General features: G+C 34.6%; 2 protein-coding genes across 4 annotated transcripts; both read right to left on the minus strand.

Moving 5' to 3' along the window:
* Window positions 1-271: 271 nt before the first annotated feature.
* On the minus strand, window positions 272-5,081 carry LOC144569625 (ADP-ribosylation factor GTPase-activating protein AGD5-like). 2 transcript variants are annotated; one of them, XM_078320077.1, is made up of 11 exons: window positions 4,731-5,081; window positions 4,145-4,203; window positions 3,930-4,020; window positions 3,462-3,516; window positions 3,201-3,291; window positions 2,878-3,088; window positions 2,556-2,784; window positions 2,142-2,410; window positions 1,830-2,063; window positions 760-800; window positions 272-631 (listed from the first exon to the last, which is right to left on the minus strand). In XM_078320077.1, exons 1-11 carry the CDS (start codon window positions 4,779-4,781, stop codon window positions 475-477), a joined length of 1,488 nt encoding a protein of 495 aa, XP_078176203.1. In that variant the 5' UTR covers window positions 4,782-5,081; the 3' UTR covers window positions 272-474. The 2 variants fall into 2 exon arrangements, with proteins under 2 accessions (XP_078176203.1, XP_078176204.1); XM_078320078.1 differs by lacking the exons at window positions 3,462-3,516; window positions 4,145-4,203; window positions 4,731-5,081.
* A 2,670-nt stretch (window positions 5,082-7,751) lies between these two features.
* Window positions 7,752-10,239, minus strand: LOC144569479 (uncharacterized). 2 transcript variants are annotated; one of them, XM_078319850.1, is made up of 3 exons: window positions 9,760-10,186; window positions 8,272-8,803; window positions 7,752-8,232 (listed from the first exon to the last, which is right to left on the minus strand). In XM_078319850.1, exons 1-3 carry the CDS (start codon window positions 9,979-9,981, stop codon window positions 8,075-8,077), a joined length of 912 nt encoding a protein of 303 aa, XP_078175976.1. In that variant the 5' UTR covers window positions 9,982-10,186; the 3' UTR covers window positions 7,752-8,074. The 2 variants fall into 2 exon arrangements, with proteins under 2 accessions (XP_078175976.1, XP_078175975.1); XM_078319849.1 differs by having other exon boundaries at window positions 7,752-8,803; window positions 9,760-10,239.
* Between the last annotated feature and the right edge of the window lie 2,458 nt (window positions 10,240-12,697).

Here is a 12,697-nt window from a genome sequence, read left to right on the forward strand (position 1 = left end):
TTATACACAAACTGATGAGATGCCTCTGATGTTTTATTTTGCTCGTTCTCTCTTTTTATTATGTTTATCTATGTTTATCTATGTTTATCTTTGTATACAAATTAATACGAGTTTTCATTTGAAAATCCAAATATATGAATCCAAATAAAAATCTGTATAAAAAGCCGCATACTGTATATGCGGTATGCGGTGGCTTTTCGAATACCGAATAAGAACCGATTATTAAAACACTCTTCATTCAGTAAAGCATTTGCCAACGAAGACTCATCTGTACTCTTTATCCAATCCCATTTAAAGAAATAATACATTGAATGAAAACAAAAAAAAAAACAGCTTTCAATAAGAGTCATCTATAAAGCTAACCGGTAACAACAAAATCTCTATATATAAAAATATTTTCTTCTGTAACTGTGAAATATGAGTACTCTCTTGGAACAAGATAAGTAGCTAGACTGGCCTCTGCAATGGTGGCAATCAATGTTTAGTGAACATTCCCTTCGTCAAAGAAGAGAAATCAAACTCGCTAAGAGACTGGTTTGGAGTTGTAGATGGAGATGGGGATGCTGATGGTTGACCCGTCTGGCTAGTAGCCAACCCATTATTTGGATTATTCATGGTGCTACTGTACAAGCTGCCAAGTAACAATAGAAATAGACAATCAAAATTATATATGCTAACCAAGCTCTATGTGTGTGCTCATTAACGTCGCTCTGTGTGTGTGTGTGTGTGAGAGAGAGAGAGAGAGAGGAGGGGGCTTACCCGGCTGTAGGAAGGGAAGCATAATTTCCTGGCGGAAAGGCCTGCAAAGGATATTTTATTTCATTAAACTAAATCAAGTTGCTGTAGCAACTAAGAAAGGAGAGCAAAGACGACATTTTATATATATATAGAGAGAGAGAGAGGAGGGTTCCAATGCCTCATTTTTTTTCATACCTCATATTTTATATTTTCGTTTTCAAAGTCCAAATTGTCGATCCGAACCGTTCAACAAAATATTTATACTAAAATATGTATGGAGATGAAATTTTATATTTTTTGAAATTTTTTTGCTATTTTTTAAGATAGGTACAAAATCACTGTTTTTGAACCGTTCAAAAAACAGTGATTTTCTACCCATCTTAAAAATAGTAAAAAATTTCAAAAATTATAAAATTTCATCCCTAACCATATTTTAGTATGGATATCATGTTGAACGGTTCGGATCGACAATTTAGACTTTGAATATGAAGAAAATGAAGATATAAAATATGAGGTATAAAAAAAATGAGATATTGGAACCCTCCTCATATATATATTATATAGAGAGAGAGTGGCTAATATCAAAACGTTGGCACCACGCCTCCCGTGCAACCAAGTCATTTTCCGATTTTTAAAGTTCAAACGATCGATCCGAACCGTTAGATGTGTTCTCCATATTAAACTGTGCTTGGAGACCAAATTTTACATTTTTTTGAAATTTTTTACTATTTATCAAGCCAATTTGAAAATCGCCGATCCGGTGGTCCAGAAATTTTTACTTTTTTACTGTTCACCCGTATTTTCAGATTTTCAAAGTGGCTTAATAAATAGTAAAAAAATTCCAAAAAATGTAAAATTTGGTCTCCAAGTACATATTAATATGGAGAACAAGATGAACGGTTTGAATCGGTCATTTGGACTTTGAATTGGTGATTTATGGTCCAATGCACAAGGAAACCTATGCATTGCAATGCACCATAGCCTATCTCTCTCTCTCTCTCTATATATATATATAAAAAAAAAACAGATGTACTCATTCCACAATCTTGGTTAAAGCAGAAGGTGAAGGCTTCAGGTGAACAAAAATTTACCTGGACCTGGGTGACAGTAGAAGCAGATGTAGTCATTCCAGGGAGCGGAACCCCTGGATGAGACATGTTGGGCCAGTTTGGCAGAGCAAAACTGCCATTTGAATTTGATGCAGCCGTGACAGAGATAGGATTATCTGTCTTTTGAGATTTTGTAGCAGCCAAGAGAAGGGCTTGCTGTTGGCTCAAATATGCTAGCTGCTGCTGATGCATTGCGAAAGGAGACACCGTACTGGCCTACAATCATTTCAAACATATTAATAAATTTCGACAGCTCCAATCACAAACTGCAATAGGGAAAAGAGCCAAACAAACCTTGTCAAAGAGGCTCAATATGTCATCTTTGAGATTCTTCTGTGAATTTGAAGGAACTGAAGTTGTTGACGGAGCAGCTGGAGGGTCATTAAACAGGTCCTCGATGGTGGATGTGCTTTTTGCATTCTTATGTGAATTTTCTGGAATTGATGTTATTGGTGGTGCTGCTGGTGAGTTGTTAAATAGATCTTCAATGCTGGAGTTACTTTTGTTATGTTTACTTTCTGATTCAACTTTTGCACCTTCCTTCTCACTTATTGACTCTGCAGCTGCAAAATCAATTGAGACAACAACAATTTATCAGCTCCTTAGAATATAAATTACTAGTAGCATGTGAGAATCAAACGTGGTATCTTGACTAGTATTAGATGTCTGAATTATTTGGATGCTGCGTAGCATGAAAAGAGTAATTACCTTGAAAATTAGCCCATCCGCTATCATCAAATGAAGAACTCTGTTCCACTTTCTCACCAGAATCATGAACAGAAAGCTCACCAAATAGGTCAATTGTCTGATCTATCACCTTAGGTGGTGTATCTGGACCATCTATTTTTGCAAGAGGCGCATTGAATATTTCTGAAGCACTTATTGATGCAGCATTCTTCGATGTAACCGCTTGTTCTTCTCTATGTTCAGAGGATACCTATTAAAAAATTGAATAATATCAGTACTAACAAAAGATTGGATACTGTAAAAATGCGAATATGAATGTTAAATTACTAGCTTTACAAATTACCCGGCCTGGGAAGGGTATTTTAGGAACTAAAGTATTCTCTGTCTTCTGGTTTGTCGGGGGTGAAGTTGTTGTACTTTGCTTCTGGACAGATCTAATAGTAACTCGTGATCCATTATCAGATTTGGTCTCTAAATTGGAATCACTTGGTTTTGGCTCCTGGAAAGATGGCGGAGGCACCTTACCCCGGGAGACCCATCTCTTATCTTCATACCTGAAGTGGTGAGAAACAAATTTTACATTGCAATGAAATACATCACAAGAAAACAAGATGGAGGAGTTTAGTAAACAAGAAGGTAAACGGAACTCATTGAGACAATTCTTACTTAGCACGTATAAAGTTTTCAATTCCAACTCGATCGTAATTTGGAGGTAGTTCAGCTTCCCAGTAGTTATTTGCAACCTTATTTCCCATTGCTGCAGAATACACATTCAAATAGTACTTTAATCAACTTGGTATATTTTCCATTTTCAGAGAAATAACTAAAACCAAGTGACAAATCAAAATGCTGGACCACAAGAAAAGAAAAAAGATATATTGGTTATCTATTGTAAAATTAGAAGGGTTAAGCAGTCACAGAACTTACTTTGGATAAAAGCAACCTGCTCCGGAAGCCATGTGTCAAGTCTTACCGATCTTACCTATTGTTAAAATATTACCATAATTAATTAAGAAATAATTATTTTTTGTACATTTAAAGAAAATGAAGTTATCAATTTGGATCCAATTGAGTTCTATATTTCAAATGAACTCTTCATCTATTTTAAAGCCCTTACACCTATTTTGAAATTTTTAAACAACAATTTTCCATAAGAATATCTAATAGGATAGAAAATTAGCCATATTATCTTACAATCAGCTTATAACAACATGGAGGCTCTTAGAAAAATTCCACTAATTACACGGTCATATATATTTATATTTTGATCTGTTCAAGTAGCACCTCACTGCCAATCCAAAATTCCTGCTATCTAATTTTACCATCCTTAGAGGAACAAGACTTAGACGACACATGTTAGACATGGTAAATAATCTAGTAAATAAAAGAAAAAACCTTGGAAATGTGAACTCCCAAGCTACGATGGATACCAGAGCATTGCATGCAAATGAAGATTCCTAAATTGACACTTGCCCATAGTGGCCTCCTGACAGCCATCATTAGATTTACTCAATAAAAGCAGTATGTGACACTCTGTTATTTTATTTTTGTTTTGAGGAAAAACAAGCTGCAAAATTTTGGCAAAAGAAGTATATTCAGGTGATTCTTACTTGGCTTTGCAATCTGCGCATTCTTTATTGTCTGGCAGTTTCAGAAGTCCTTCCAATATCTGCTCATCATTCAATTTAATTCATAAGAAACGAAGAAAAATAATTATATCTACTATCGTATGGAGAATGAACATGAGTTCCGGTCCTGGAATAAATTTGTAATTGCTATGGTATTTTTGAAGAGTTATTCAAATTAAAAATGTTGACCATTATGACTTCAAATAAAAAGGTAAATTTTTTTGAAAGCTTTTGACATGGATAGCTAATTAAACTTAGTCAGGCTTTAACTGGAATCAATTGTAATGTGATTATGGTCCTAAAAGTAATAACACAATGAACTGAATTGGTTCCCAATCAAATAAAAAAGAATATCTTTTTAATCTACTGAATTCGCCGAGACTGAATCAAAAGATGCAGAGTGAAATCAAAAGAAGAATATAAATCACCACTGGAAATTAAACGGTTGGATCTTAAGACTGAGCAGTGATCCCCAAAAGAAAATATTAACTCATGAAAATGAAAATTTAAATTGAAAAAGAGGATGTGGAGAACAGTATTGGAAAAAGTGAGGAGAAGAAAAAGAGACCTTTCGGTGCTTGTCATTAAGTTCTTTGGAAACAGATGCCTTCTCGTTCATCCTTCCTCCTCCCTTCTTCCGGATCTCCTAGTCCCAAACAATCAGAAATGGAATTGGAATAGACGAGATGAAATTCCCTTCTGTTACGACTGAATGGAGGAGGAGCGAGAAAACCAAAAGCGGGTCGGGGAAGATCCGTGAAACCTAATCAAATCCACTATTTAGAACTCGCTGGATCTCCTCCTCCCTCTCTCTTCTCTCTCGCCCTTTCCAAGTAGATGTAGAATGGACTTCCACCTCTTTTTGACGATACAATCGCGTCAGCGTGTCATCAAATCATAATCTCTCATCTGCTAATTGTTGCTGACGCTTGCATCTGTTCCGGTATTCAGATCCTCCCCGGTACCGTAATAGGGAATCTTTTAGACTTATTGTATCTCGACCGTTCTTTTTTAACTTGGCACGAATCTCAAAGCCAAATAATACAGCAGCCCGAATCTCACAGCGAATGGAAGATAATCTCAAACCGTAAAGTGAAGGGAATCTTTTACAATATTGGAGAGAATACTTGTCCGTTCTGTTCCGTTCCTGAAAAATGGAAGTACATGGCCAGGCTTAAGGCTTTTCGTTTACCACCAAATTGTATCAGATTAGGCCCATTATTGAAGAAGCTCATATTGTAGAGAAAAAAGTGGGCCGTTGTATCATAAAGCCCAATTTTAAAAAATATCGACAAGTTTGAGCGACCCAAACAGGTCTTAATCCCCAAGCTAGTGTTTAATATTTGGATATTGGACTGTTGGATGGACATGGGAGGTTCAATATTTGATCGGAACCGTTCGATCTGCATAAAGATTTGTGTGCACTTGATCTGTGTGAATCTCGAAGCTACATATGTGCATCTTAATGCATATCAGATATTGAATAGAATTTGATATGGTGTCCATCCGACCGCATCGCCATTTAGCGATAAATAGAAGAATAAGAAAACGCTCTCAAAGTACTTCTGACAGGTTAAAAGCTACAAGCATAGTCTGAATTAGGGGTTTAATGGGCGGGCGGGTACGGGTACCCCGGGTATATCCGGGACGGGTACGGGTACGTCTCGGGTACGGGTAGGACGGGTACTGGTGTGGTCGGGTATATTTTTCAAAAACCATACCCTACCCGTCCTATACCCGTACCCGTGTACCCTTGACGGGTAGGGCGGGTATGGGTTTTTTTTTTTTTTTTTTTGCTTTTTTTTTTCTGGTTTTTTTTTTTTTTGGCTGGTTTTTTCTGGTTTTTTTGTTGGTTTTTTTTTTTTTTTTTTGCTGTTTTTTTTCTGGTTTTTTTGTGGGAGGGAAAAACCGAAATTTTGAATTTTGAATTCGGATGAACAGTGGTCGGGTATCGGGTACTCGGGTATTAGGGTACGGGTATAGTCGGGTACGGGTATGATCGGGTAGGGTATGGTTGAGTATTGGTTCAAAAAAACGGATCCGGTCCGGTTTTTGCTCGTACCCGCGTACCCGAGTACCCAACCCATACCCGGGCTCGGGCACGGGCGGGTATGGTCGGGTATACCCGACCCGGGTATTATTAATACTCTAGTCTGAATTGCACAACCATTAGTTCTTACCGTAAATTTGTACCGAGTACTGGAATAATAACGTCTATAAATTTTAAACTATTTTATATCCATTTCTGAAGACTCCTGGCAGTCAGGCATCTTGTGCAATATTTCTCTGCTTGCCATTGTTAATCACAAATGCAGACTATAAACTATTGTGTTCAGATAATTACGGGGCTTTCGTTAACAAAGTGTATAATACCTATACTAGTATCATACCTGTGCGTTGCAACGGGAATATATTATAATAAATAAATATATCAATGAAAATAATAATTATCTAAAAATTAAGACACACGTTAATAGAAAATTTATATGATTTTGTATTTTTAATTAACTTTAATCGTGATCTCTAATAACAATTTGATGATGTGATGATTCTTTATTTTTAAGTACCAATAATATCAAATAATAGCTCGATTCGAATCTAATATCAAATATCATACAACAATTCAATATCGACATATAATATGATATAAAAAACATAAATAAAAAGTGTTATCATGTGTATGTATAGGATATCTCCATTCTATTATTAAGCACGTTGGGTGTCCGATCCGCCAACGGCTACGATTGAAAGATGAAACTTCGGATTTGATCTCAGCCCTCCAATTACATAATTTGTCTTTTTTTATTAAATGCATCTATTTTATGTATAAAAATCTAAATTTAGTTAAAAGTATACCCACCACATGTGCTACCACACGATATGTTACAATTAAAATTGAACAAATTCTGAAATTTAGCAATATATTTATTCATTTCATTATTTCTTTGTTTCTATATTTCTCATCTTCAATTGAGAAGACTCCACCTTCCATTTTCTTATTTCTTTGTTTCCTTACTTTTTCTTCGTTTCTATACGGATCATAATGGAAATCAATTTTTTTTTTTTATTTCCTTATTTCTCTTTCTTTGTTTCTATACATATTGGTGTGGGCAATTTAAAATATATCTTCAATATATAATATATCAATGTGCGTGTGTGTGTATTCTAAATTAGAAACAAAGAAGAAGAAGAATAATACAAAATTGGAATGTGTGTAAGTATATATTTCTCTTATAATATGTGTGTATATATATATATCCTATACATACACATGATAACACTTTTTATTTATGTTTTTTATATCATATTATATATCGATATTGAATTGTTGTATGATATTTGATATTAGATTCGAATCGAGCTGTTATTTGATATTATTGGTACTTAAAAATAAAGAATCATCACATCATCAAATTGTTATTAGAGATCACGATTAAAGTTAATTAAAAATATAAAATCATATAAATTTTCTATTAACATGTGTTTTAATTTTTAGATAATTATTGTTTTCATTGATATATTTGTTTCTTATAATATCCGGTACAAAATCATGGCCACGATATATCCGGTACAAAATTCTATAGCACATAAAATCAATAATCTTGCTCAATAACAAATTTAAAAGGAATCAAATTATTCAGCCAATACACATGAAAGAAGTAGGTTATGCTACTCTAGATGGCACTAAAGCCGAAGAGAAAAGTCCTTGCTGTCCCGTGTAATCTTGTTGATAAAAAGAGAACAAAATCTACGAACATTAAAATTTCAAATCAAACAAAATCCCTCTCTTTTGCCTTCCTCAACACTGCATTGCTTTACTCTTACTGAGGTAATATCTGATGCTGTCCACTCTTTAGTTCCATTTGATATTCTTTTTCAATAGTTTAGGTCATTTTCTACAACTTAAAAGCATTAAATGCCGTATGAGGTGAACATTTTTAATTTCCTAGCACCTGAACCACCTGCTGCTTGTTGATCTTGTACTTCATCTGTTACTCCTTCACCACCACTTGCGACTGTGCTATCTACATTTCCATTTTCATTCAATGTGTTGCCTTGTATCACCTGCTCTTCTTTCTCATTGGATTCCAATCTGTTCTCTTGGAAACCTTCTTTCTCCATACCTTCACTATCCACCTTGACCTCCAAATTTTTCCGACCTTCTTTTTGCTTGTCTGAATTTTGATTTGTCTCATCTTCCAAATTGGTTGTGAACTTAACCCAGTTTTCTTCTTTGGAATCACCTGGTAATGCCTGATCACTTTCAGTGGTGTTGGTCTCAGCAGTTGTACTGCTCTCAGTTACCTTCGGTTGTTCTTCGGTTTTCTGAGGTGTGTTCAGGTCTGAGAGGTGTCTTTTGAGGTTTTCGATTTCACCGTCTTTTTGTTGTATTTGTTTTGTCAGTTCGGCTATACGGTTGCTGGAGTCATCTGAGGTTCTCTCTTGGATTTGTTTGATATAGTTCTCTTTATCCACAAGTGCGGATTCAAGTTCTTGTTGCATCACCTTCAGGTAAGTGGTGGCTGATTCAGATTCCAAGAGCTTGTTGTTGAGCTCCATGCGTTGTGTCCTCAATGAGCCTGCTTTCGCTTTTAGTTCGTCATGTTTCTTTCTTATGTCCTTATTAGCAGATTTCTCTTTCTGTTCAATTATAAGAGAAAAAGTATCAGTATACTAGCTAGGCTCTACCGTTCTACTTGTTCAAATTGCTAACAAGTGTAATCAATTTGTTTGCATATTGAAGTTAAAAAACTACAATGAGACCAGAAATAGGTACCTTATTTTAAACTAAATTTGCCTTGGTATAATATTCTAGTCCCTTTTTGGCTGCATTAGTCTTCTGTACGAAGATTTTCAAACCAACAAGTACATCAAGTTTTTTTTTCTATTACAGGTAACAGCAACAGGAAACATGATTTCTTTGGACAATATTGATCGACTAATTTTGGAGGTTTATCAAAATGTGTTTTTTTTTTTAAGTTCCAGGAAATCTTTCTTTGATCCTAAACAGAACAACTAAGTATAAATTCAATAAATTGTTTCCCCTGTCATCTAAATTGGAAAACAGGTTCATTGTTTTCTGTATAGATATGGTTTTATGTATAGGAAGCAGGTCATAAGATCTACATAGGTTATAATGTTACGAGCTATATTGTTGAATACACCACAAGGTACCTCAGTCTTTTGCAAATTTACCAAGGTTCCCAATAAAGAAAAATCACCATGTAACAGGCAGAGAGAAAATCCCTTAAAAGAGAAATGGACACAACACCGCAACAATAGTAAAGAATAACACAGTTTGAATCAGAGTTACAAGCGCATATGAACCCAGGGCCCAGAGAATGAAATTATACAGCGCTATTCAAAACCATTAATTAATTAAAACTCCTAAAATTAAACGAAAATTGTCAAAGCCTGTAATTGACACTCTGAACTATCCCGTATAGAGCTAAAACCCCAGAAGAGACAATGACAAGTGTTCAATTTCTAATTTTTGTGTCACAACCACCTGAAAACAACAAAAACGCCTCTAGAAGGGACAAAGGACATCACATTACAATTACTCAAACAAGGGGCATGAGATGGGATGAAATTACCTCGAGGAGGAGCTGGAGAGAGAGCAGCTGGCTGTCGCGCTCTTGGAGGAGGATGCCGAAGACACGGCGCTCTCGCATTTTCTGGAGAATGACGACGCTGAGCACGGCGGCTCCCAGCGCCAGAAGCAGCAGCAGCGCGTACGGTCTCTTCTTGCCGCTGCCTCCCGAACTCATCAGGCCTCCTCTTCCTCTCCCCTTCCCTTCTCCTTTTACGTCTGTCATTTGATAAATCCTCGTCTCGCCTCTCTCGCGCGCCCTCTTCTTTGTGTTGGTGTCTAGTTAAAACTCTCTCTTTGGTCCCTCCCTTTCCCTTTGCTTTCCTTTTTCTTTGTTTGTTTGCCCAAGTGGGAAGTAAGATGGGATGCCTTTTTTCTTGCTTCAGTATCGCAAAAGAGAGAGATTAAAATGCAGTTGCAAGGCAGAAACACGAGATGAGATTCACTTTCATAATAATTGCTCTTAATTAAGTCCACGCCCCCATCCCCTCTATCTTAATCTTAAATCCTTAATAATGCTAGTTGTCAGATTCGCTTTTATGTTTTCTTCATTGTTTTGTATTACTAGAGATTCCGATTAATTTTGGTCAAGGGACCATTATATTAGTTATTTAGCTGCCTCCAGTTATTCGATCCAACGATCCAATCCAACGAATCTAGAATCTGGATGATCCGCAAACTATAAAGAAATAGAATTTTGAAAATACGATAAGTTTAAAAATTGACAGCAAACCGTTTGTGTCACCTAGACTAGGTCCTGAGATGGTGAGATACACTGGGGCGAACCCATATGTTCACAGGGGCCAGCTACACTAACGACCAGAGAATGTTCTGATCGATTTTGCTTCTTTAAACAAATTTTGCTGAATATTTAATTTGTAATTCATAATTAAATTTAGGATTAAAATTAAAATAAAATTTTTGAATTAGAATTATAGATTAAAAAATCAAAAATTACAAGTCAGAGTATTAAAAAGTATAAATTAAAGTATTGTTTTTTATTGAGTACCTAATTAGTTAATGGATTTAAATCCGATTAGCTATTTAAATATGATTCGATATTTTTTTGCTTCTCCTGACAAAATTCTGGATCCACTCCTGATAACAAGTTGTATAATAATAACTGATAAGGTTTTGTTGGACCAGCTATAAGATACCCGCATGTCTGTAGTCAGACTTAATACTGATTTTTAGTTGTCATTTTGATCGAGAGTTTGATTTTCTCTCACTAACTTTACAACTTCACAGCTCAGCTTATGTGAAGTTTTCAAAAAAGAGTATAACATCCCCATAAAATTCATTGAAATTTGGAGCATGCATTCATTATGTAGTTCAATATTTAAAAATACGAAATTAATATTTATTACAATTGATTACTACAGAACAGAAGTATGCAAATACATTATACATATATACCGTAGGATATACATTTTCTTTAATGTCTTGGCAGATGCTGCCAAGGTGAGTAGGGATTCTTTTTAGAAACCATAAATAAATAAAAGATTTTATCAAATCAACTTGATTGTTTTGGTTTTTATAAAAAATATAATAACCGAGATGTTATTTTGGTCCGAATAGTTTTTTTTTTCTCTGACTGAATTGTCATTTTGGTTCGAACTGTTTTCACAAGTTTTACACTAACAGCTACATTTTTTTTTCAAAATCTTTGAAAATAGCTCGGACTGAAATGACAATTCGGTCCGGAAAAAAAAATACATCAGACCGAAATAACATCTCAATTTTTATAGTTTTTGTAAAAATAAAGTAATCAAGTTGGTTTAGTAAATTCTTTTTTCTCATTTATGGTTTCTAAAAAGTTTCCGTGAGTAGGATATACATCATACAAATAGTGTACTCAGATCTATGCTCTGAAAAAAATTCAAAACTTACGAATTACGAAGTAAATAAAATTCTTAAGGGAAATTAAGATGAAAATAAAAATACAATAATATACTAGCACAATCTCATATCTATTAGATAATAGGAGTCATATCTTCAATACGATATTGAAAAAGAGGAGGGTTCAAATGCACCCAAATTTTTGTGCACCCAAATGCACTCTATCATTTTTCTCCATTTTCAAAGTCCGAATAGTCAATCCGAACCGTTAGATGCGATCTATATATTAAGATGTGCTTGGAGACAAAATTTTACATTTTTTGGAATTTTTTTACTATTTATTAAGCCACTTTGAAAATCGCTGATCCAATGGTCCAGAAAATGTAAAATCAGCGATTTTCAAAGTGGCTTAATAAATAGTAAAAAAATTCTAAAAAATGTAAAATTTGGTCTCCAAGCACATCTTAATATATAGATCGTATCTAACGGTTCGGATTGACTATTCGGACTTTGAAAACGGAGAAAAATGATTTGAAAGATAAGGTACATTTGGGTGCACAAAAAAAAAATGTTTTATTAAATAAGTGATGCACAAAACTGGCGTCCAAATCTGTTGTTATTTTGAGAGAATAACAACACTGTTCTCTCTCTTCTTCTCTCTATCTCTCTCCTAATGTCTCAATTCACAAAACTGTGGTAACATGTTAGAATTTTTTTTGTTTTCATTATTTCAGGAGGGTTTCGTTGTCTGTTTGCATTTTTAAATATTAAAAAAAATATCGACAATTATGCAACTAATAAAATGATGTGAAAATGCAAAAAAAAAAAAAAATGTAGATTTTTTTATAATATAGAATCTGTATATTAAAATTTAAATGTAATTTTATTATTTGGTCAGTGATCGAGCGTAAATAAGGAACCGAATCTCCTGCTTACATGCGGACATAAAAATCTTGCTTATTGAGTCAATCCGTTCAGATCTGAATGATCATAATTGAAATTCAATTATATGTTATTTTTTCAATACTCAAATACTCCATATACTTTAATTATTGACCGTCCAGGCTTAAAGGATGGACTCAACGGGCAGGATTTTTTGCTCT

Source organism: Carex rostrata, chromosome 18, assembly GCF_964058835.1.
Source record: "Carex rostrata chromosome 18, lpCarRost1.2, whole genome shotgun sequence".
Lineage (NCBI taxonomy): Eukaryota > Viridiplantae > Streptophyta > Magnoliopsida > Poales > Cyperaceae > Carex > Carex rostrata.

What these genes read in the sequence shown, in the direction of transcription:
- LOC144569625 (XM_078320077.1), bottom strand. Translation starts at nt 4,781, where the DNA reads ATGAACGAGAAGGCATCTGTTTCCAAAGAACTTAATGACAAGCACCGA. An exon ending in TTAATGACAAGCACCGAAAG is followed by an intron (nt 4,204 to 4,730) that starts GTCTCTTTTTCT and finishes AATGATGAGCAG; the next exon opens with ATATTGGAAGGACTTCTGAA. An exon ending in GAAAACTTTATACGTGCTAA is followed by an intron (nt 3,089 to 3,200) that starts GTAAGAATTGTC and finishes TCACCACTTCAG; the next exon opens with GTATGAAGATAAGAGATGGG.
- LOC144569479 (XM_078319849.1), bottom strand. Translation starts at nt 9,981, where the DNA reads ATGACAGACGTAAAAGGAGAAGGGAAGGGGAGAGGAAGAGGAGGCCTG. An exon ending in CTCTCCAGCTCCTCCTCGAG is followed by an intron (nt 8,804 to 9,759) that starts GTAATTTCATCC and finishes ATAATTGAACAG; the next exon opens with AAAGAGAAATCTGCTAATAA.